This window comes from Micropterus salmoides, unplaced genomic scaffold (assembly GCF_014851395.1).
Source record: "Micropterus salmoides isolate LMB-PRFRI ecotype aquatic unplaced genomic scaffold, ASM1485139v1 Ms_hic_scaffold_16, whole genome shotgun sequence".
Lineage (NCBI taxonomy): Eukaryota > Metazoa > Chordata > Actinopteri > Centrarchiformes > Centrarchidae > Micropterus > Micropterus salmoides.
In genome coordinates, this window is record NW_024040707.1 from 11,868,810 (window position 1) to 11,894,011 (window position 25,202).

The 25,202-nt window shown below is 37.9% G+C and overlaps 2 protein-coding genes across 2 annotated transcripts; one reads left to right on the forward strand and one right to left on the reverse strand.

The window, feature by feature from the left end:
• The first annotated feature begins 4,881 nt into the window (after window positions 1-4,881).
• LOC119905288 (glycerol-3-phosphate dehydrogenase [NAD(+)], cytoplasmic) lies at window positions 4,882-10,978 on the forward strand. The gene is made up of 8 exons (XM_038722156.1): window positions 4,882-5,034; window positions 6,254-6,431; window positions 6,743-6,883; window positions 7,121-7,259; window positions 7,729-7,841; window positions 8,835-9,071; window positions 9,898-10,004; window positions 10,083-10,978. The coding sequence occupies exons 1-8, from the start codon at window positions 4,991-4,993 to the stop codon at window positions 10,177-10,179; spliced, it is 1,056 nt and encodes a 351-aa protein (XP_038578084.1). The 5' UTR covers window positions 4,882-4,990; the 3' UTR covers window positions 10,180-10,978.
• A 1,863-nt stretch (window positions 10,979-12,841) lies between these two features.
• LOC119905281 (glucose-6-phosphate 1-dehydrogenase) lies at window positions 12,842-25,197 on the reverse strand. The gene is made up of 13 exons (XM_038722146.1): window positions 25,161-25,197; window positions 22,887-23,008; window positions 19,585-19,622; window positions 19,343-19,451; window positions 17,455-17,672; window positions 16,761-16,919; window positions 15,780-15,905; window positions 15,173-15,266; window positions 14,854-15,040; window positions 14,519-14,754; window positions 14,249-14,325; window positions 13,977-14,069; window positions 12,842-13,896 (listed from the first exon to the last, which is right to left on the reverse strand). Exons 1-13 carry the CDS (start codon window positions 25,180-25,182, stop codon window positions 13,806-13,808), a joined length of 1,572 nt encoding a protein of 523 aa, XP_038578074.1. The 5' UTR covers window positions 25,183-25,197; the 3' UTR covers window positions 12,842-13,805.
• Between the last annotated feature and the right edge of the window lie 5 nt (window positions 25,198-25,202).

Genomic DNA, 25,202 nt, shown 5'->3' on the forward strand with positions numbered 1-25,202 from the left:
CCTAATTGTAAACTACAGGTTGAGGGTAAATGTTTTTATTTTTAATAAATTGTATTAAAGACATGGATATGCTGGTGTTTGTTTTTTTGTCCCCCCATGCAATCCTTTAAAGTTGCACCTGTTTTTTAAGTTTTAGCTGAACATGGTAAAACTGCAAAACACATTGCATTTTGTTTATAAGGACTCCAACAAAGTGTTTGGTAAGAATAATACTTGGCAGGGAGTAAGTTGAGTGAATTATACTATTTGCAGGAGACAAAAGTAAATAGTTGTGTCGAGTAGGCTTAAGACTGAATTAAAGAGTAAGTAATGAACGGCACTATAGACACAGTGGGTGTTATTTACTGGACACACTTCTCAGTGTCAAATTTACATTTTTCTACTTTACTGTGTAGATGAACTTTGTTATAACAGACTGTTCAGAAAATTTAATCCACACAATTGCCTCTAGTGAGAGGCTGCTGGCGGACCTGCAGCGGGATGTGGCCAACGAGCTTAAACGGTAAGTTTAGACTGTTCTGTCCAGTGCATGAAGTGGGGGGGAGACATAGGTGTGGGTACTCCATATTGACATGTTGGTATTGGCTCATACCCTACCCACCACCCCTATAAATTAGTATAATAGTAACATTAAATTAAAACTATAACAGTTTTATTTTTGTGAGTTTTCATTTGGTTAATGAAAAAAGAAATACCCTTTTTTCATTATTTTCATTATCAAAAAGTGTATTTTTAATTTATTCCTGTATTCATTAATTTAATTCAGTAGGCTTCATTGAGATATTTTAGTTCAAACACGTTGCCAAAGCATAAAGTCACAAAAAATTAAAGAAAATACAATTAAACAATAATTTGTTCATTTTATTCTAGGGCTGTCCCCAACTAAGGATTTACACAGTCGAATCAGAATCGTCAAGTCCTGCCTGTAGTCGACTGATAGTCGAATCATGTGTGTTTTTGAGTGCGGCGATTGCGAGCGGGGAGAAGTGTGGGGGTGGGGGGAGAGCTGCAGTCTCTATTTATTCAACTTGCACTGTAAATTTCCAGCTAATCTGAGGCTTTTTGAAGACCCTTTTCTCTCTCTCTCGCCTGTCATTGTCGCGGCTCCTCGCGGGTCTATTTCAAGTAGACGGCTATTTTAAAACGATAAAATATTCTTTGTGTGGTTCAACTGTGATAAATTATCCAAAAGTCTGCGAGGTGCGAACAGCTCGGCACAACACCAGTGAAGCCGGATCTCAGTCTCTTCAGCAAGTGTTTCTCTTCTGCCACCACACACGCTAGGTCTCCACATGCACACTGACGACCCAGGATTAGGGTTACAATTTTGGATTTATTTACGCACTTTAAAAACATTTATTGAAAATTTTATTCTTTTCCCAAGTGAAAAAGAAATATACTTGAGTTGCACTTTTTTTGGATGCACTTATTACATTTTAATTGTACTAAACTAAGTGTATATTGTGTTATTTTGGAACAACTTCAAGTATGTTAAGTGTCATTTTAGAAATACTTCAAGTCAACTTCAAGATAATTGCAATATATTTTAATGTACTTAGTTGTGTTAAAATGGACCTATTTTAAGTACCTTTACTGTAATTTAAATATACTTCTTTAAATTTAACTTAAAATACCCTTTTGTGCTATACTTGAAGAACAGTTTAAATATATTTTAAATGTGTTCCCTGAACATTTTTATTAGCATTTCAGTATATTGGTAATTTATTACTAGTATACTCCAAGATATATAAGACAATATCGTGGGAAGCTGCTTTATGAAACCATTCAGTATGAGAATAATTCATGCCCTTTTAGCATAATAATAAAAATCAGTAAAAAAAAAAAAAAAAGTATTTTACAACACACACATACAGACAACTAAAAACTTTAATTTTGTTTACATTACAAAAATAAATTCCTGTACATTAAAAGGTACAGCAGCATGTATCACATCTTGACCAAAATACCTTCAAATAAAATGATTCATAATAGCTTCAGCTAAACTTTAGAATGAATTTATACAAAAATGACAACTGTGGTGATGTATATACAGACTATATGGGCAAGAATAATGATTACAGTGACCAATAACTTACTGTAAACACGGACATGTGAGTAATGCAGACTATAAAAATGTGAACCTATTCTTTAGCACACAGACGGCAACATATTAGTTGCATTTATTAACGTTACTCTAATAAAGACCTCACTGGTCATTTTAACAGTGCAAAAGCAGAATTGAGGGCTCATGCACACAGATTAACAGGCCTGCCTTGTTAAAATCTCATGCATAAAATTCCAGCAACAGGTTACTGAGACTGTATATTACCGAAATTATAGCAACATTAAAAACTGCCATACAGCAAAAAGCAATTAATTACTGTAACGTTAATTGCGTTTCTTTTGTAACGCGTTACTCCCAACACTGTTAAGGCGGACGAAAGTTGCTGTCTCGATTATGAAGCTGTTAAAATGCTAACTAAAGTTAGCTAACAAATATATTAATCTACGTGCTAGCATTAGCTAATGCACACCAGAGCTATCCACCAAGTAAAATATTTCCAAACCCAGAGTGAGCTCAACTTTAGGTAACTTACACAATTGTGTTGTCTTGCTAACAATAATAAACTTAACGTTACCAAGAAAGATGCTGGGAGTCTCTGCGTCTGTCCTCTCCTGCTTGTCCTTGCCAGTCACGCCTCTTTGGCTCTTTTCACATTTAACTTCTGCAGGGAGCTGACCGGATATTCTTCACTTCTGTGTTCTTCTCTTATTATGTCTTAGGTGTCCACCTTCCAAGTCCGAGTCGTTAAAGTAAAACAAAGGAAACCTGAGAAACAAAATTATTTCTGGTCAAAAATGTCTGCCCTCTCAACGACTGTACACACATTAACTTTAGTTAAACGGACTTTCTGTGTGATTGGGTCGTCGATTTGAAGGGAGGGCGTGCCAGATAAGGTGTGGTTCGGACGTTGCAAACATATGACATCACATCCTGTTTGGGGCTTTTTTCACAAATATTTGTTAGCTTATAATTGGGACATTTGTTCGCGTATAAAAATTTCCTCTACAAACTTTTATCGACTTGGTCCAGAGATCGTCCGTGCCAACTGCGATTGCAAGGCATCGCGGTTTCCAGCCCCACTCGGGCTTGGACCCCTAAAAATATATTAACAATCCAATTACAAGAGTGATCATATTATAAAAATGTAGTTGGGAAATTAAAAGAATTAATTTTGATTAAAACATTTTATTAGAAAAGTAATCAGATTACATTGGAAAATTAGATTACAAAATGATTAATTGAAAAAATATTACCAGTGTAATCCAATTTCAGAAGTAATCAGATTACATTAGAAAATTAGATTACAAAATAAAAACTATTAATTGAAAAAATATTACCAGTGTAATCCAATTTCAGAAGTAATCAGATTTCAGAAGTGATCAAGTTGAGTCATTAGATCACAATGAAACAAATTACCAAAGTAATCAAATTACAAATGTAATCAAAGTACCTTGCAAATAGATCAGTGGAAAAAAATATTTGAAATTTAAAATTCAGATCAGAAAATTGGATTACAAATGTAAACAAATAACAAAAGTAATCAAGCTGTAAATCTTTAGATTACAGGTCATCGAATTATGGAAGTCAACAAATGCAATCACATTACATTGGAAAAATAAGATTAGAAAATACAATTCAATGGGGAGAAAAAATTGGGTAGAGTAATGGGATTACAAAAGTAATAAGATTACAAAGGTAGGTCAGATTATAAAAGTAATAACGTAAAATAATCAGATTACATTACAAAAATTAAATTACAAAATAGTCAATGAAAAGATTAACACCAATGCAATCAATATCAGAAGTAATCAGATTACAAATGTAATGAAGTTAGAAGAGTAATCAGATTACCTTGCAAAAATTTAATTAACAGATTCAATGAAATATCAATGTAATCAATATCAGAAGTAATCAGATTACAATGGTATTCAGATTACAACAGTAATCAAGTTGAGAGTAATCATATTAGAAATGAGATTACAAGTGTATCAAGTTATGAGAGTAATCTGAATACAAGAAATCAGATTACAAATGTAATGAGGTTATAGGATTAATCAGATTACATGTAATCTGATTATTATCTATTATAATGTTTTAATTTGTGAAGCTGCCAAATACATGGAAAGTACACAACATTTTCCTTAGTAAAAGTAGTAAGTACAAAATGAAAACGGTGGCTACTTCAAGTATTGAAGTAAAAGTAAACTTTTGGCAAAAAAAGTTCAAAATGGTCCTTTTTATAAGAGTTATATTGTTACAGTATATTATATTATTGGAATATTATTACTGATGCTTTAACACATTTTAATATTATATCTGGTGGAGGTGGAACACATTTGAACTACTTATATACAGTGTAATATTTTATACATTGATATGTTTTACTCTTGATTTGTAAGTAACTAAATTACTGCAGCTGTCAAATAAATATAGTGGAGCAAAATGTACAGTGTTTCCCTCTTATATGTAGTAGAGTGTAGTATTAAAGTACAAAGTAGCATCCAATATAAATAATAAAGGAAACTAAGTACCTCAAAGTTGGGTATTACTTGATGTGTCTGGCCAATAAGATTACTGAAGCAGCCTCAATAAAATAACTTCTCAGGTTGTGTTTTCTTGTTTTGGGCCACACCATGATGCAGATGTGTTAACACCATAAAATATAATTTACAGTAAGTCTGTAGAGCACACATGGGGACTTCTGTCCTATTTACTTTGAGCCGGCTAACCTCTAGTCTCTCTCGGTGAATGAGTGACCAGACTTGGCTTTGTTTTAATGGGCGGGCCAGTGTCTCCCCTCGGACAGGCCAATAAAACTAGAGAGCTGCTCGCAGCTTGGTCTGTGCGTTACATAACAGTACTGCGGGTCCGCTGTGCAGGCAGTCAGTGTAGGTTCACCTCCACTCATCGGTTTACTTCTTCACAATGGCAGCTCCGAAGAAAGTCTGCATAATTGGCTCGGGAAATTGGTAAGCTGATGTGTCAATGTATTGAACTGTAAACTGACGGGGTGTTAAACATGGTTAACTTTGGAGTGCTTCAGCTTGCTTGTCAGCCCGGTGTACCGCTGCTAACCGACTTAGCATCACCGGGCAAACATCCAGCTAACGTTATATCTTAGAAGTTTGACTTGCAAACTGTGTACGATGAACTACTAAAATATAACGTTTCGTTTGCAGGAGCACCAGATTTAGCATTGAATATGGTCACATGCTAAACGGACAGAGTATAACGTTACAGAAAACTGGCCACATGTCAGTCACGATTAATAGGATTTTGTGGTCATGTAGCCATACTGTGTCAGCAACAGAGATACAACACGTTAACCCACTCTCCTTAGCACCTCCTACAGTAGAAATATGTACATGTTATTTTACAGCCATTATCTAAATGACGCATCTGTCACCCTCAGTGGGCGCGTTTGGGTGGGTGAAACCAATCGCCAAACCCCACTCAGCATTCGGATAGTTTAAAGTTATCTAGTCCACTTCGAAATCCCAGAGTGAGGAAACATAATTTCAGACCATAAGTGAAAAATTGAAGTCTTCTTGTAAATTCGGCATATAGCTGTAGTTTATCGACCAAACCACTGTATCTTATTTATCACAACTCTGTTGGTGTACACAGTTTGTTTTACGATTGTAGCTCTTGTAACGAAATCAAATTTAAAGCTTAATAAGCTCAATAAGCTCATTGATGCTTAATGCATTGTTGTGCTGAATTGATGTGTTGGCCACGAATTATTAGAATAATTCTCAAGATCAAACGACCACAAAATCAGCCGATTTCTCAATGGAGTTTGGCGTAGTGTTGTCTCCACACCAAATTAATCAAGGTTGCCACGCATTTCAGCTTATCTTGAGTGCAGCCTGCCAGCTCAGAAAACAGCAGTTGATCAATTAAAGTAATCATTAAAGTGAACCTGTGGAAAGAACAGAGGAGCCGTGATTAGTAATACCCTGGTAATCGCACCAACAGTCACGTGATTGCAATAAATCTGTAAAGAGTTTATCACCAGGACTTCACTGAGTGTTGAATCATTACAAGCACCTCAGCTTATCATGAGTGTATCTCTTCTGGATCCACACTGTTTCATTATTGTATTGCTTTGATTTTAAATGCAGTATGCATTGTAACGAGTTCTTACGATGTAAATGAAATACTAACCTGTAACTATTAACAATACAGGGGGTCTGCCATTGCCAAGATAGTGGGTGCCAATGCTGCACAGATTTCAACATTTGACAGCACCGTAAAAATGTGGGTGTTTGAGGAGACTGTGAATGGGCGCAAACTGACTGAAATAATCAACACTGACCATGAAAATGTGAAGTACCTTCCTGGGCATAAGTTACCAACAAATGTGGTAAGAAACTGTTGGTCCCTCACCATTTAACAGTAATTTTGTTTAGTGCGTGGGTGTACTGTGTTATTTTGGGTCCTTGACACATTTCCAGCATTATGTGTACAGACACATTATGCTTTGTATCGGCATTTCTTCAGATTGCTTCCTCCACCACAGCCTTTATAATAGATTATTAGCCTTTTTATAATTGACTGTAACATCTGTTTTCTGAATGTGCTCTTAAAACAGGTTGTTTCACCAGCTCTGATGTAGGTTGCGTTATACTTTTATGTATGTCATACCTCTTACAACTTCATCCTCACCCTCCTCAGGTGGCTGTCCCAGACCTGGTGGAGGCGTCCAGTGACGCAGACATTTTGGTGTTTGTGATCCCGCACCAGTTCATTGGGAAAGTATGCGACACCATGAAGGGCAAGATAAAGAGTGATGCGCTGGGGATATCCCTCATCAAGGTTCAACTTTGTTCTTTGTGCTGAAAATGTTTCACCTTTTTTTTTTTTTTTTTTTTTTTTTTTCTCCGAATTTTGGTGTGATTCTTATTAATGTTGAATGCCAGACTCATGCTGTCTATGACCAGGTTAAAGGAGCTGAAAGCCAGCTGTGCAGTGTGTGTTTTTTTTTAACCAAATACCAGCTTAGTATGGCTTAATGTAAATACACTACTTGTGTATGTGTTTTTGTTTCTCCAGGGTGTAGACGAGGGGCCTGATGGACTTAAACTAATCTCAGATGTGATCCAGGAGAAGCTTGGTATCACCATGAGTGTGCTGATGGGGGCCAACATTGCCAATGAAGTTGCTGATGAGAAGTTTTGTGAGACCACTATTGGTTAGTCTGATTTTATTTTATTTCTTGTCTTGAAACATTTTTTGACTGCTGAGCATAGGGTTGTTATTTTGAAAGAAATTATTGTTTATTATTTTATTAATTAGTTTGACTTTTTTTAAAGTAAGATTTAAAGTTACGATAAGCAGGTTTCAGCCTTGAAGCAGGAGGTATGTTTGTTGCAGTACTCAAGCTTTCTGCATCATCAGCATCGTGGTGACTGTTCAATCTGCTTTGTAGTTGATGGGATTTACTATTAGTGCATTGTTAGAACACTGAAAGGATTAATACTTGTTGGATCAGGGCCTGCAAATGTAACTTGTTTAAGGTATTGGAGCATTACAGCTGTTCTCTTAAAGTCACTGTGTTTTAACCATGAAATTCTACTAGTTTAAATGGTGGTGAATGCCACAACAAGTCATCTTGCAGAGATGCCAAAAGATAACCAGGTTCTGTTTTTTTCCGCTTCCAGGGTGTAAGAATAAAAACCATGGGGCCCTCCTGAAGGAACTCATGCAGACCAACAACTTCAGAGTTACTGTAGTAGAAGAGTATGATGTGGTGGAAATCTGTGGAGCCTTGAAGGTGAGCTTTATTACAAACACGGCCTTTTACATCTTACATTTGAACTTTCATAACAGTTTGCTAATGTTATCATTTTGCAACACTAAAAATTGTTCAGCCAAGTTCCACAAGAGTCCATTTAGCAAACATGACATCTGCAAAACTATCTGCAGCTGTCTGGGCAAAAGTCAGACAAAAAAAACTAATGCACTTAATAACATTCCCCCACTGCAGACCTGTCAAATACAATGCAAAGTATCTTTGTAAAGGTAATACTACTTGATTATGCACACAAGATTATCCTGCTGAGAAAAAGAATGCTGACAAATTACAGAAAATGACATGTAGTTTGGCTTCTAAGCAGCAACACTGACTGAATAAATCTTCCCCTGGGATACATGCCCAAACATAAAGCAGTGCACTTACAATATTTAAAGGCCCCTTTTTTGTGTTATTCTGCTGTGACCGGTGTCAGGTTTGCATCTGCTTTAACAGTCATAGTGCTGCCATTTAGCCCAAGATTTACAGATTTCACATTTAATTTGGCGTGCATATTGAGAATACAATATTTTTCACAGCGTTCGCTTGTCATTAGACATTTATCATCTGATAGGCTTTACACATTTTAATAAATATCAGTATTATAGATGTAACTTGTCACTAACGTCTGTGTCTAAAGATTAATCACTTAGCATTAGTAAATATGAATATCTTTAAGGTTTGGACTGTTGTTTGGAATGCTTCACAAACATGGCTTAACTTAAGTAACTTTGTGAATGGCTGGTGAGACGGACAATGCTGTTTGAGGTTATGTCATTCATTGATGTTTGTCCAATTTACATATAAGCTCTCACGCTTGGAAAGTTTAGCACGTACATTAATTTATGCATTGATTTAGACAGTATGTGGATGTCCTCCAGATAGTATGCATCCTGTGTAAGGAATCCAGGTGTGTCTTCCGCTCGTGTATCTGCAGTCTTTGTTTAACACTTTTCCTCCTCATCCGTCCTTCAGAACATCGTTGCGGTTGGAGCAGGTTTCTGTGACGGTCTGGGCTACGGTGACAACACAAAGGCAGCAGTGATCAGGTTGGGCCTGATGGAGATGATTGCCTTTGCCCGCATTTTCTGCACTTCTGGGCCCGTGTCCTCCGCAACCTTCCTGGAGAGCTGCGGCGTGGCTGACCTCATCACAACTTGCTACGGCGGCCGCAACCGCAAAGTAGCCGAAGCTTTTGTAAAGACGGGGAAGGTGAGTGCTTAGATTTTCAAATATGTCTACAATTTTATGAGAAAAGGAAATATGTCTAATGTGTTTAGATTTTTAATTCCTTCCCAATCAGCAGCCAAAGCTGATGATGACTCTTGGTTTGTTGACAAGTGCTAGAAAGGGTCAAACTGTAATGAATAAATTGGTGCCGCCAAGCAAAAGTACTTTCTTAAATGATGCACTGATGAAATAATCTGTAGAAGCTTTGAGTACTAAAACCATCATTAGCTGCAGCCCTATTACGGTCTTCTAACGTATCCTAACGTTAGAATTAAGCTTTCAATAGTATTTGACCATAGACTCTAAGATCTTGTTTTAAACCGGAGACTGGATTACTTTTATTTGTACAGAAGCTTTGAAAAACTGTTACAAAGTGCTTAACAGTAAAACATCTAAGAAAATCCAAAATATAAGCAAGATAATTTTATTTACTTTTTATATTCTAATTATGAATTACCACCTTTTAAACTTTTTCAACTTTATGACAATCTGACGGAGCCTACATACATAGAGTATACCTAGAGTCAAATTAAATGATTAAATTGGATTTTGTTATGTTTTATGGTGATAGTAGCAGAAAAGGGGGGGAGGGGGGTCACAAGAAAAGCGTCAAACCTTTTTTTTTTTTTATCATGAGAGAAAATACTTTAATGGATAAACATGAACAACAAATGAAGTAAGCATTCTGCGCTATACTAATGGTAATTCAGTCTGCAACATATTGGAATTTATGGGGTCCTGAAGTATGAGTTTATAAAATTATGTGTGGACCATCTTTCTTTTTTCCATGTAACATGTTTCTGCCCAGTCCATTGAGGAGCTGGAGAAAGAGATGCTGAATGGTCAGAAGCTGCAAGGACCGGCAACGGCAGCGGAGGTTTATCTCATCCTCAAGCACAAAAACCTAACTGACAAGTAAGTTAAGCACCAACACAGAATCAAAGCACTGTTTCCATTATTTGTGTGCTCATCAATACCTCCTCCTTCCTCCAGGTTCCCTCTGTTCAATGCAGTGTATCAGATCTGCTATCAGGGCCATCCAGTCTCAGAGTTCATAAGCTGCTTGCAGAACCACCCAGAGCACATGTAAGAACAGCAAACAGACCAAGTGCCTTCTAAATTAAGAACATCCATTACCTGTCAGAAATAAATGAGAGCTGACCAGTCACTCCATAGCTGTCGTGCAACTAAATGTGGTTGCACAACGTGTGTTCAACTCTGGTTCGACCACTTTGTCCTTAACATTCTGTTTCTGACATCTTTAAGTGCTTTCTTTTATTTCCTGACGTATAATGAAACTTAAAGGATCATATTTTTCTTTTACCAAGTGGTGTTTAGCTAGCTCTTTTAATTCCTGAGATTTAAAAAATATATATTTTAGCCAGATGAAATCAGAATGCATCATGTTGCCAAATTGAAAACACATCAGAAATACAGATTTTATAGGATATAAAAATGATTTGAAAATGTTTGTTGATGACACTGACTCAGCCCTCGACTGCCATTCACTTAGTTTGTACAATGTTTATGGCACTGCATCATGCGTTCAGATTTCGGCAGTGCAAACCGCTCAGGGTAAAGACCTGTTGACATACTTCTAAAGAGGGAATTATCACTATTATCTAATATCTCTGTTGCCGTCCAGTGAATGCCTGTCCATTACCACAAGTTGTTTAATTATAGATGTAATACCTCACTTCATTATGTCTTTGTATGTTTTAAAGTGTCTTACATAATTCACATGATATTTCCTGTCTTGTACTGTATATTAACATACTGTCAAACGCACAGCAACAGTTTTTAACTAAATAAATGCAAGTGCCTTAGAATGCACCTTTGCTCTTGGCCATTGTCTATCTATAATGTATATTTTTTTTTGGGGGGGGGGGTCAAACCTTAGACTTAGCATCTGTCCGCTATGCCATTTGTTATTGTGACCCTGCCTCACATTGTTCACTCAGTTATGGCTTGTGTGTGTGTGTGTGTGGTGGAAAATTATGTTATCATTTGTCTGTGAATAAATTAATTCTTTCATCAAATCATGGCTGGAATCATTTGTCACTCTTGCATTAGAAATCATCTATTTTAGCTACACAGCCAACACAACAGTGGGAATGTCAGTAGAAAGAAATACTGCCAGAATATTATTTTTTGAAAGCGTAAGTCATCAGGCAAATTGTATTGATTACCATATATAGCAATATCGACATACTAATAGATTACATAAGATAAAAAGATCTGTATACATAGTCCTGCCAACAGTTTGGCACTATTCGCTTAACAGGTGTCAGTAACACGCCATATGCAGCAATGTGCCAACAAAGGCACGGAAGAAAGAGTGGTAGAAAGTAAACATGGATGTAAACAATGCTGGACTTCAAATTGGCTTTGTAGATGTTTTGAGTAAGGAAATGCATTCAACACATTTGCATTCAACTCCACGGGGCCCCTTTTAATGAGTATGGCAAACTGCATTTCATTACACACTGCTTGTGTGAGAAATTAAACCGTGAATCATTGAAAAACACTAAATAACAAGGACAGAAATCAGATGCTGCACTGCCCTAAATACAAGACAAAGTAAGGCAGTGGCAGGAAGATGAAAGGAAACATTCATTATACAACAATACTTGCTCTGCATCACATCCGAAATGGTTCACTTCAAACTTATTTATCGCTCTAACATCAGCCAGAACCCTTTCCCTTATTCAGAAAATAGGGTTTAAAAATGTGGCTTAAACTTGCTGTGACATTGCTCTGTTGCAGAGTAATGCAATACATGCCCAATTTGATCCAGTGTGTGCTTACCCTTTTAGGACAGGCAACTCCTGGAGAATGTTACTAGAAAGGAAGTTAACTGCATGACTGGCTGATGAATTACCTTTAATCAGCTAAACTCCTTCTTCCTGTATGTGAGTACATGCTGCACACAACAGCCACATTTATAGCCTTGTAACTAGTGAATACACTTCACTCATGTACGATTGTCAAGGAAGTCAAATCCTCAAAACATTTGATTTGAAGGAATAGCTTGACATTTTGGTTAAGCTTTCTTGCTGAGAGTTGGACAATATTCTTCCCACTCATGTTTGTAGGTAACTCAGCTTAGCATAAAGAATTGAAACGGAGAAATAACTAGCCTACATCTGTCCTGTTAAAAAAAATTATTTATTCTGAAAAACTACCTCGTTTGTTTAATCTGTAAAAATTACACTTTGTGGTTTTACAGGATAACAGAACTCCAGGAAGTCACTACCGGCCAAGAAATAGCTCAAGCATGCAACTCCCCAAATTGTCAAATAAAAGACAAAAAATACACTTAATTTTAGCAAGGTGGACCAGCAGATTTTTTTGGCTTTCACCAGAGCCAGGCAAGTTGTTTCCCCCGCTACAGGTATTTATGCTAAGCTAAGCTAACCGGCTGGCTGTGGATTATTTAGTGCACTGATCTTACCATATATAGCTTGGAAAGAAAGCAAATATGTGCATTTCCCCAAATTGTCTAACTAATCCTTTTAAGATTTTATTGAATGGTGATGTCAAATTAAAATATATATTCTTTAGGCTACACTTATCACAACATAATTTATACTATTGTGTCCCTGAGGCGTGAAATCTCTGACATGAATAGCAACTGTAAGTCGCTTTGGATAAAAGTGAATGAATAATTGTAATGAAGCAATAAAAAAAAAAAAATTAAAAAAAAATTGAAATAAAATTTTTAAAAAAGCACCACAAAAGCATGAAACACATTAACAGAGAAGCAAAAGCAGTTTATTAAAAGTAGTGGAAATGTAGCTAGCTTTACATGCCAGTGTGCAGTTAACAGCAGTATACAGTACGTCATAAAGACATTCACTATTGACCTGTGGTAGTCACTGCTGCTCTCAGGATATTTTGAAATATGGAATGAACATCAGCAACTTAAATAAACTTGTGGGAAAAAAAGTAAACAAAAAAAGGGAATGAAGCTCCCAGGGAGGCTAACTAAACAAGACAAAGAGCTCATTTTCTTGTCCGTAAGGATACTTAAGACTATTCCAGTACGAATGCTTTGAAAAGAAACGGACTGCATTGCCCTTTAAACACCAAAGACTATTTATCTTAAACAGCCTTGGTCCCTGGCAGGAGGTAAAAAGACAGTACGCAAGTTGTAAAAAGAAATTCCACTAAGTGTGATTAAATAAATGCAGTCAAAGCATATTGGTATTACAATCGCAACGCTTATAAGAGTAACAGCTGGAGAACAATCACTCCTGTTGTTCCTCGTCTCTGCTGTGTTCAGTTACCATCTTTGGTACAGTGCTTAACACTGGGTGAGCATGACTCAGCTACGTGTATTGTTGTTGCTCTGCTCTGCTTGTTACTCGGCCGTTCGATTTACAATCCTGACAAATTAAGACCTAATTAATAGAGACATGGACACGGAGCTAGTTCATCAGACAGTTATTTTTTGTTCGCAATACCCTGGTTCAGTTTTTTTTAAAGATTTTTTTGTCCCCTTTTCATCTGACTTGGTCCCACCTCTCAAATGAAACATAAAAAGTTGCTGTGAATGTATGAATTTAAAAAAACCCTACCCTATTGAATGTCTGATGAACTGGCTCCAAGGAATAATTGCACCTCCTTCCCCGAAGACATTCCAGTAATGAAACATGAAACGACTCAGACTGCAGCACCCCTCCTACCTCTATTCCTCCCTCATCTCATCACAACTCACAGTTTGTGAGGGTTGACCCATTTGTAAGTGCCTTCATAGCGAAATCCAACTTTCTGTGTAAGGTCGTCTGCTTCGGCTGGGCCACGGCTAAGAAGAAAAGAGAAACAATCAACACTCACTGTTACATTCCTATTCTAGCTAAGGGCAGAGTGAACAACATTTCCTACCTTCCGTATTTGTAAGGAATGGGTTTGGGCTTCTCTTTGTCTATCTGATGAAGAAGAGGTGTGAAGATCCTCCATGCTTCCCTTAGTTCATCACTGCAGAGACAAACAATTCAATATGTGGTGGAGGACATGACAACAGAGCTGTCAGGCAGCTGAGAATATGTATGTGTCGCCATCTAGTGTGAAGAACTGTTCACAGAAAGCACATGCAATATGCTGTTCCAACACACAGTTTACAAGTAGAAACACGAGAGTGGAAAACAAAGACAGACCTGCGTACAAAGTGCATCTGACTCCCACAGAAGACATCCAGAATGAGGCGTTCGTAAGCGTCTGGAAGTTTTACATCCTGGAAATAAGACAGGAATTTCAGACAATCACTTATTTAAATCAGAAAAATACATTTAACAAATTGAAAAGGTGACTTAGTTTTTCTTTGTCCTGTTTAAATCACTAGCTCTAGGTTAGGGTTTCTGTTCCCTTTGCCTCTTTCCTCTCTGTGATAAAGTACATACTGCATAAATAAATCAACTTGAACCTGCCTTGTATCTACTCTTGTAGGTGAGGTCCAGCTCAGTTTCCTCAGGGCTGAAGTATACGCCGGGTTTCTTGCTCATCATCTTGGCGTAGACGGCCTCGTTGGGCTGTACGCGCACCACAAGCTCATTCCTGCGACACATATCTCCAAAAATGTCCCCTGGAACGTCTGTGAACTGCAGCCGTACCTCGGCTTTCCTCTCGTTCAGAGCCTTTCCACAGCGAAGGATGAAAGGAACACCTGAGGAGCAACACATTTTTATGGCAATGCATTATGAAAGAGCACAGGGCAACGTGAGATCAGGAGGATTTGTTTTTGTAAAGGGCACGGTGTGTTTACCATCCCAGCGTTCGTTGTGCACATATAGTACAGCGCAGGTAAAGGTGGCCTGAGTCGATCCTTTAGGAACTGTGGGATCATCAAGATAACCCAGTTTGGCTTCTCCCTCACCCTCTGGATCCCCCACATACTGACCCAGCACCACATCAGACATGGACACTGGAGCGATGCACTTCAGCACCTTCACCTACAAGAGGGAACACGAGAGAACAGACATCCTGTGTTTTCACGCTCAGAAACAAACCATAATACATCTCTCCATACTGTAGTATTGGAGGAGGTGTTGAGAGCGTCGGGTCTCTGGGAGACGAATTTGTACCTTTTCATCCCTGACATCATCAGAGCTGGTGGATGCTGGCTTCTCCATGGCAACCAGGCAGAGCATCTGGAGCAAGTGGTTCTGCATGACATCGCTGATCACAACAAAGGGAACAGGTGGCCACACAAAATACAGAGGAGAATGTGATGGCTGCGATCATAATCATTACATTACAATTATAACTGATCATTTGTTAGCACTGATATTGCTACTATTAAAACTGGTCAAATCTAAACGCTTTGCTTTATACACGAATTTAGCATTTAAAAGCACTTTATAAAGAGAGTGTCCACAGGAGGAGTTATAGTTGTTGATAAATACATTAACAAACATCTGCTTACAACCACATTAGAGTTTCATTTACAATTTAATTTAATGTTTATATTATATACACATACATGTATGTATATACTGCTTACAAATGCTAAATGGGGTGGTGTATGTATGTGTAAGTATGAAAGTACTGATTACAACAGTAACTAAAAATGTAGAGTTCAAGTGTAGAAGCTCCTGATACTGTTTTCTGCTCATTTGAAAAAAACCTGGGTACAAAAGCATTAAAAATTTAAGAAAGACCAACTTTAAAATTAATTTGTTTTCCGCTCACCGGATGATGCCAAAATCATCAAAGTAGCCTCCTCGTCCCTGAGTGCCGAATGGTTCTTTGAAGGTGAGAACAACACAGGCCACACTGTCTCTGTTCCAGATCGGCCCAAAGATGCGGTTCCCAAACCTGCAATGAACATCACGTAATTGTTCTCTGCTAGGCCGCACGCACAGCGTGACAAGACAGCCGTTCATGACAACATGCATAAATATTTTCTCTTCTGTTTTGTACTTGGTTAGAGGCCAATTTGTGTTTTTTCTAAACCACAAATCAGCTGAAACATGTGAGCTGAAAGTGTTGTATAATTCAAATGACCTGAAATCCTCAGTAGATCTTTGTTTTAGGGTCAAATTAAAAAAGAAACACCTTTCCTTTACAACACAAAGAATTACAATGCACAGGGACAAATACCAACAACTCTAAGAAGAAAAGTTGCACTCAGTTAAATTAAATTATTTTTTTAAACTCTATTTGATATTTGTAACTTTTAATAATAATACCTTCCCAAGATATCAAACAAAAGTAACACACAGTAATTATGCGTGTTCCCACCCCTATAACCTTTAAAAAAATAAATAAATAAAATAAAATAATAATAAAAAGATGGATTTGGTTTAGGAATTTCCTCAGATATACTATGAAATCTATGTGCGTATTGTGCAATTCTTTGTATAATATTTGTTTCTGATCTTCCATCTTATTTCTAACATGTTAACTAATTTCTGCAATGATTTATCATTTCCATTGTGTAGATTTTATTAATTGTATCTTCCATTTGCCTGTTTGTGGTGCAGTTGGATCAGCTGGGAGTAGCAGGTGTTATACCCAGTAGTAATCGCTCTGAGCCAAAAAAAAAGTTAGCAATGAAATATTGTATCCATGATTTTATAATGACAATAATATCTTATTTGACAATTATAATCTTTACACGGCATCATAATAAATAAATGCAAGTAAAAGCAACCTTATTATTTTCCTCACCTGAGCACCATGAGGTTCTGCACCATTTCCTTGCCCAGATAGTGATCTATCCGGTAGATTTGTTCTTCAGTGAAGAGGGAGGACAGGTGAGTGGACAGCTCCTCAGAACTCTGAAGGTCATGTCCAAACGGCTTCTCTACGATCACCCGGTTCCAGCCTCTACACAACACAACACACACACACGAAAATGAACATGTAAATCACATAAAATGGGACACAATTGGGTTTAAATTGAGTTTCCTTTAAATAGTGAATTTGGGTCAGTACTTTTTGCACTCTTTGGGATCAGCTGAAGGTAAGCGTTTCTGTTATTTAGCCTACTCTCACTGATATAAATGGGGTGGACAAAATAATAGGAACACCAGAGTGTATGGTTTCACCCATGGAAGGACCCAGAACGTCCAAGGATTTGCAAGCAGACACCTAAATACACACCTCTCAACCATTAGTGCTGCTGCTGGTAAATGTATTCCTGTCAGATGTGATGTAAAATCACATCTGACAGGACATAGAAAGGTTGGGGTTTAGGCACACTGTACATGCAATTAATAAAAAAAAAAAAAGTAAATCACTGAAGAGATCACAAAAGGTACATTATTGGAGCTTTAAGACATTCAGACATAGCAAGACAGCACACAGACACTCACAAAACAAAAAGAAAACAGTGTGACACAACAACAGAGTGTGCACTGACTTTGTGCTCATACAGCAGTGCCTTATGTTCTTGGTAACATCGTGGTAGACGGTGGGCGGCAGCGCCAGGTAGAAGAGACGGTTTGCCTCAGGTCCTCCGGGCAGAGAGAGAATGTGTGTGTTGAGTTTGGAGAAGGAACCTTCATCTGCGTATTTCCCACTGATGTAAGTGTTCCTGCTGAAGAAGGCCGACAACCGCTCTGCTTCTGTATCTGCCGCCTTTTAAGGTGACATGGCAAACTTGTTAAAAGCAGTTGCTTATATACACATCCAGGGGGGACAAAATGTGGGAGAGCGGATTTAAGGTGTATGGAGGGCAAGATGTTAAATGACATCAGTGACATTTGATATTGCAGGTGTACTTGTCTAATTGTAAAATTAATAAAATAAGCAATAACTCGTATGGATAATTAATAGAGGGAAGACAACTTGGTCCTTAGTTTAATTTGGAACAAAAGAAAGGTAACAGAAAGTTAAGATATTGGCTAATTTATTATATTTCATTTGTATCTAGTCTTTTTTGTTTAACTACTCTCAGCTTGACACTGAGTTCAGTTGTTCTTTTGTATCTGGAACATTCTGTATGTTCAGCAGGTTTTCTTTAATTTACTTCCACATTTACTTTTTTTAATTAGAACGCTCCTGTACATTTTCAACACTTATAAAACTCTTTCAATGTTTACCCATCTTTGTTGTACTTGTTTTAGCTGCATATATATATATATTTCTATCTTCCTGAAAACTTTGAAATGTGTGTAAGTAGGCAGTGAACTTGAAACTTAAGTCATATTCCCTGAATGTGCCCACATACAGAACTACAAGATACTGAATAATATTAGATTGCAACTAATCTCCCCTCACAAATAAATAAAACCTTAAGAGCCTTTGAGATGTTAAAAAGTTGTGCAATTATCATTACTGATTAGGAAGAAACTTGGCAGGGCCTGTAAACTCTTGCTCATGAACATGACCACCTTAAAATACTCTGACAAGACTTACCAAAATTTATAATTATCCTGACCAGTGGGTCAGTGGGCAATATGGCCAAAATCACACTCTCTCTCTCTCTCTCTCTCTCTTTGGGGTACAGGTACTCTCAAAAGAATAATGCCGGATTTGCTCATGTTTGTAAAGATGTTGAAAGCCCGTTTAAAAATAGATTTTAATTATTATCGAATGATGAAGGATCTGGAAAGTTTTTTCCAGTATGTGGTGTTACAAGAATGTTCTTTGTTGGGTCGTAGATGATGAACTGCTTTTTCAAAGTGTGCTGAGATAATTTGGATTCTGTGAATCTTGTTTTACTGATTGTTGTAGTTTTGTAACCTTTTGAAACTTCTAATAAATGTATTGTTGTCTCTCTCGTTGTCTCTCTCTCCCTCTCTCTCCACCTGCTCTGTATTTACAATTTCACTCTCCTCCTCCGTGTTTTCTTGTCACTCTCTTGACGGTAAACCAGCTTAGAGGTGCATTACAGTCACCAAAAGAGCTGCAACTGTGGTAAGCAGCTCTGGAGCCCAAATCATGTTACTTTGCAAGGCACTTTGTGAGATTGCCCAGAAGTGCAAATTTCTTGGTCCAACTTAATTTTCCTAGCTTGTTCTATACTTTGTCTACTAGACAGGAAATTAATGTTTTTAAGCTGGGATGACAGAATAAGTGCAAACCAGCATGCTTTTTTTATAAGTAACTGGTTGGGGGCCATCTTAATATGTTAAACATGGAGAGAGCAACTGTTTTTCTTTAATACTTGTCACTGGGACTTCATGAAAACACACACACACACACACACACACACACACACACGTAACATAGCCTCACTGTATTATCCTATAAACTTTTTTTTCCTTGTGTTGTAAAAAATTGCATCTCAAAATGTCCAGCTTTACCTTCATGTATGGCATGCAAGAAGACCGAATGGCATCAACTGTCAAGTCAGAGCGAGCAAAGCCCACGAAATAGGTCTGCTCAGGGAGGAGGCCATCTCTGAACAACCACCTGGGAGAGTACAGAGAAACATATGGTTCACTGCACCCAACTTCAGAAGCTCCAGTCCAGATTAGAGGAGTTTCTCAGAATCTGCTCTCTTTCTGATGTAAAAGCCTTTCACTTGGGTCACAGGTCCACTCACCAAAGAGTTGGGTAGATTTTCTTCTTAGCCAGATCTCCCTACAGAGGCAAACACACAATCAGATATATGACTTCACCTTTAAAAACATAGGTCACGTACACAATAATGCAAGTGTGTATGCTGTGTTTTGGAGTTACTGTGCTGCTTATTTAACCAGTGTCAGAGTGATAATTATTTTCCATGACACAAAAGTCTCAAGATGCTGAAGCATTACAGGTTGCACCGTCTGGCAACAGGTAAGTAGGCTACTCTGGCTTATTTAAGAACTGTGTAACCTCAGTAATCCCACTGAAAGCAAGTACCAACCACCAACAGACAGTCTGGAGACAAAAGACTGTCCTGGTGGTTACTGAACTCATGCTGAAGAACTTGTGTAACAGTATCAACTTTTGATAGTGTTTGACATGTTTCACAAGACAACACATGGACTTTACTGTACAGTATACTAGATAAAGCCCTTGGATGCCAGTGTCTGACAGGAGGCGCTTAAAATCAGGGATGACCTGAGGCAAACATCAATACACGGCATCAAGGACACGACAAGGCATTAGAAGTCAATTCAAAGTAATTCCCATAATGTCATACTGCTGGCCTACATCAGTCTCCCTTTAAGACACGCTATTTCTCAGCTGGGAATTCCTGAACTTGTAACCTGGTTACATTATTTAAGAGTGTGTGCTTTAAATACTGTAGACGAGAGGAAGTGAACAAAAGTATGCAACTCACTATTCGCATGTGTCAATCTTTAATGTCACACTTGGGTTAAGAGGTTTGTTATTAATTTGCCCTTAATTACAACATCCAACAACAGTAGCAAAGTCAAGTCAAACTGTTAATAGTATTGAATTAGTTGCAGTATGTAAATGTTTGGCCTGACTCTTTGTTAATGACATGGTGATAAACATGAAGGGGCTATGTTTTTGTTTTTTTTTTAAAAACAAGCTTGCAGGACACCCAGTTAAAAAACAGCTGCAGTAACATACAAGTATCCATAAAACTTGTAAAACCAGTGTGAGCTTAGCTTGCACACAGCCCAGCCCTTCACCTGACCTGCCTGTCTGTCTATCACACTGAAAGAAAACTGCTGACAGTCTGTGACAATGCAAAAATCGGCAACAGTGCCGCTCTCCTCTCCCAGGAAAGCAAACAGTGCAGGAGAAAGGAGGACACAGCCAGTGAATTATTGTAGCCTGACTAGATTTTCAAAAAAAAATGGACCAACACCCTCTTTTTCATATGCGATGGCAACAGTTATTGAAATACAGTTTTAAGAAATTACAAAATGATGATTTTTTTTTTATGATTTTGCAGGAAATATGGTCTGAGCAGTGAAAGCAAAGCTGTTGCTGACAGCAAAAATGTTTGGCTACAACTTTACACATTCTCATAGATAAAACCACATTTCTGTTTAAATTTACAATAGCGTTAAGCATGTCTTATTTATTTTGGATGGACTGAAGTCATGTTAGAAGGAGAAGGCCAAGAGGAAAAACACCTGGACATATCATGTACCAAAGAAATGAGGAAACTGGTCTGAAAACGGCCAGAATGGCTGAAATTGTTTTAGTTCCTGAACTCGACACCCTAACGGTATGAGGAAATAGTAAATGGGGAAAAGAGATATTTCTTAATCACATTATCGGGATAGATCAACTTATTTTAGCAGTAAAAGAAATCAACTTTGATTACGATAGGGCCAAGTGGCAACCTCTGGGTCTGAAAAGTGAAGCCAATCCAGAAGGGCCTTGAACCTGTATTCTTTCTAATGGCCAGCAGGGGCGACTGTCCAATTGCATTGGACTCAATGAGTTTAGGGTCTCAATTGTTAGTTTCAAGCCTTATTTTTTAAATTATGGTCCCATTTAGAGGAAAATAGACAAAAAGCAGGTTATGCTTTAGGGCGTAGCCATTTGTGATAGACCAGTCATTACCATGGTGACCTATCAATCAGGATAGATGTGGCTCCTATCCACAGCACTGTGTGCGGTAGAAACAGCTTATTTAACAGCACTGCATTTAACTAGCTGTGTTTTTTAGTGCTATTTGTGCGTTTGTCAAAGAGCTTTGACGCTTTCACAGTGTGCTTTCAGTTGATTAGTGCACCTTGCTAACAAAGCTAGCTAACCGCACCCTCTCATATAAATATGGTCACATCTAGTCCCAAAAACCAAGATGGCGATGGTTAAATTGCCAAACTCAAGAATTTAAAACAGTAGTCCACAAACCAATGGATGGCGTCCACTTCTTTTATACAGTCTACAGATAAGGCATGTGCATCAAATGCCAAATATTTTCAGTTGACCCTTTGCGAAACGACCCCCCAAGGTTGTATACAGGCTGTCAAACTGATGTAAAAAACAAAGACACAAGCTAAAGGCTACCGATCACAAAGTAAAAGTGAACCACCGTATTACCAGACTATTGAGGAAAAGGACAACAATAACAATATCAAGGATCAACACTGTTCTTGTAAAGCTGGGTATGTCTCTATTCACTATTACAATCATGAAAAAGCAAAAACAGTAAGCCTATATAACATTACATTCAGTAATAAGTTAGCTAGCGTTAGCTAACTAACTAGCGAAGGGTCAATTAACAACCAAAATGACTGTCAACAACTGAAAACTGAAATATTTTCTGCTCATATGGTTAGCTTGGTTTACTTATTCTTTGCAGAATTGCACAGTTCAAATAAAAATGTTTCTGATTAACACTGTATTTCATTTAAGCAAATTTGTCATAAAAAGTTGTTTTGTGTTAATACAATAATATACAGTTATGCATTTGAGGTATGTTTTAATGAATTAAATAAACAAAAAAAAAGGTTTCTGCACAAAATGCTAAGCAAAGTAAGGTATTAGGAAGAACCTTTGATACCCAGTCAGAGCTGTCTATTGAAATAATTAGTGAAGAGGAACCTCGAGATTGTCACAATCTTGGGCTTTTGAAAGCTCGGATGGTGCTTGTTTGCATAAGCTTGGTGAAATTGGTTTCACCATTTCCTTAATCACATTGTGTGCAATTATTGCAGTTTTTTGAAAGATTACAATACACTTTCTTTGAAATTGTAGCCAACAATTCTTGCCTAAGTGACCTTCATTGTAAATGTGCCAAAAAAATAAGGGAACACAGAGAAAAGGTACATGCTCCAAATTGGTCTTAAAAGCTTGATTATTTTTTGAAATCACACAGTGTGATCGGGGTTGCTCCAGACCATTAGCCCTTTCATTTCACACATGTACGCTGCGTTTCATTTAATCATGGACTACATTATGACCCCCCCTCCCATGCTCTGCTCTTACCGATGCTCCCATGATTATGAAGATGTGAGCGTCGGACTGATGGAACTCTTCATCTTCATGCAGCTCTTTCCTCAGCTCCCCAAACACCTCAGAGCGAGAGAGGGGGATGTTGCTCATTTTCTCTACAAAACATACAAACAGAAAATCCCAAAAAAAAAGAAAAAAAAAAAATGTTAATCCAATCATCAAGAACACAAATACAGACTGTACTCTACCTAACACAGATTTACTGTGCCTCTACAGTAGGCCTGCATAATAGTTAGTATGTAAAACACAACAGACAAAAAACCACAACAACAAAACAAGATAAAGTGCGAAAAAGTTTTAGTTCCATAACTACAACTCACGTCTAACTTTACATTTCTGCTGACCTTTGTCAAATGCATGCTGTACAGTTTAGGTGTTTTGGATGCATTTTTCTGACGTTCGAGGCAGTCAGTGATTGCCATTTATTTATGCACGTTATGAAAGTCGGACTGTAAGGTCTGTCGCCAATGATTTAATAAAAAGAAAAACGCTTGCTGAATACTTGAATTCAATGTTCTTTTGCTCCCGGCTGGTGGCACCCAGAAGGGTTTAAAGAGACTAAATATAAAAGTTGCTCCTCCATTTGTTTTGCATAACCAGCCTATTGAAGCTTGCATGAGTTATGTAGTGCATCACAGTAAACAACAAGCCTGTATTCATATGTCAGTGTGACATAACCGTCGCACTTTAGGTGATCCAGTGCAGATTGATTTCAAATGTCTGCACAGACATTGATCGCAGTGTAAGATTACACAACTCGAACAAGTTTCAAGTATATGTGACAAGATTTTTATACCATGTGAAAGTTAACTGAATGTGCAGATGAGGCGATTAATCAATTCATCATCAGCACCGTTTCATAACCGATTCAGTTTTTCCAAGTAAAAAATGCAAACATGGGCTGGTTTTAGCCTTGTTCATGGAAGGATTTGCAGCTTATCTCTGTTTTATAAAATCATAAACTGAATATGTTTGGGTTTTGGACTGCGGGACGGACAAAACATTTGCAGACTAGAACACAATTTTCTGACTAGACAAGACTGAATGCCATTAAATACAATGCTCCTATTACTTAATCGATTAATCAATCACTTAATCCATCAACACTGAATATAATCATTAGTTTGCTAGCTCTAGAATAGATAACAATGGAAGACTGAAACAATTTAAATAAAATATTATAATACATCATAATTGTTTGAAAATGGTCAGCAGTGATGTAAAGTACACACAATTTTCACTAAATGGGCAATACCTGGCAAAACCACAGGTGCTTTACTTCCTCCGTTATCCAACAGTCAAAGTTAAGGAGTTGCAAATTTGAGAGACAAAGACAAACTTAGATTTCCTTGTGACTCATTTCAAGTTGTAACAACGAGCCAAATCAGGAAGCAAGTGACTTCTCTTTTCAGGAATTTGATCACTGACTTTATTTTCACACTTAAAGCCTGCAGGCTCGGGGGTGATAAATCTGCAACGCACCTGTGCAAAGCTCTGTGGCTTATTGTCAAACATCAAGTGTCATATAAGGTTACATTATGCAAATCATCGCTGACATAAGGACTGCATGTGGATTTCTGTTAGTCACTAACGTTAGCTAGCTCTCAGAAATAGCCCGACACACAAACACACACACTGTAATGATGTTAGATAAATCCTCCACCAAATCCCGAACATGGAGGACTAAACCTTCCTGCAGAACACCTCGATAAAGCTGGTTAACGTTAGCTAACATAACAGTAGCTGACATGCTGATGTTTAGTGAGTGGATAGTTAGCTGCTAACATCCAGGATGATACTCCTCAGGTTATGCTGTTATTAAACTGAGCAACAAAGCTGGTTTTTTTCGTAGGCTGAACGCCGGACTAACACTACAGGAAAAACCGCCCTGTCAGCAGCCCTTTTAGCTTCACATGCTGTTATGACAACATGGCTTGACAAGCAACACATTCAAACTGCCGCGTCCAACTAGCAAACAGCGCCTAGCTTACAACTGGCGTTAGCTACATGCAAGGGTAAACGGTTGAGCTACAGGAGAAAGGTGAAAATTAACTGCTACTCACAAGTCCGTGAACGAGGTGATAACCTGGCAGTTAAACCCCTGACCGAACGACGGGACACAGACTTTATGCACACTCACAGCGACTCAACAGTCAAAGCCTGTGCGCATTTGCGTGTCCTGCCTACTTCCCTGTTGAAGTGACAACGAAGAATTGCGAGATTTTTATTGGTTTGGGAGAAACTCACCAGCACTCGCTCGAGTCCCCATCACTGTCGAGATCAGTGACG

Excerpts from the sequence above, each read along its gene's own strand:
- LOC119905288 (XM_038722156.1), top strand. The coding sequence starts at position 4,991 with ATGGCAGCTCCGAAGAAAGTCTGCATAATTGGCTCGGGAAATTG. Across the intron at positions 5,035-6,253 it reads ATAATTGGCTCGGGAAATTG|GGGGTCTGCCATTGCCAAGA; the intron begins GTAAGCTGATGT and ends TTAACAATACAG. Across the intron at positions 6,884-7,120 it reads TGGGGATATCCCTCATCAAG|GGTGTAGACGAGGGGCCTGA; the intron begins GTTCAACTTTGT and ends TTGTTTCTCCAG.
- LOC119905281 (XM_038722146.1), bottom strand. The coding sequence starts at position 25,182 with ATGGGGACTCGAGCGAGTGCTG. Across the intron at positions 14,755-14,853 it reads GCACAACGAACGCTGGGATG|GTGTTCCTTTCATCCTTCGC; the intron begins GTAAACACACCG and ends GTTGCTCCTCAG. Across the intron at positions 13,897-13,976 it reads ATTCCTTACAAATACGGAAG|CCGTGGCCCAGCCGAAGCAG; the intron begins GTAGGAAATGTT and ends TTTTCTTCTTAG.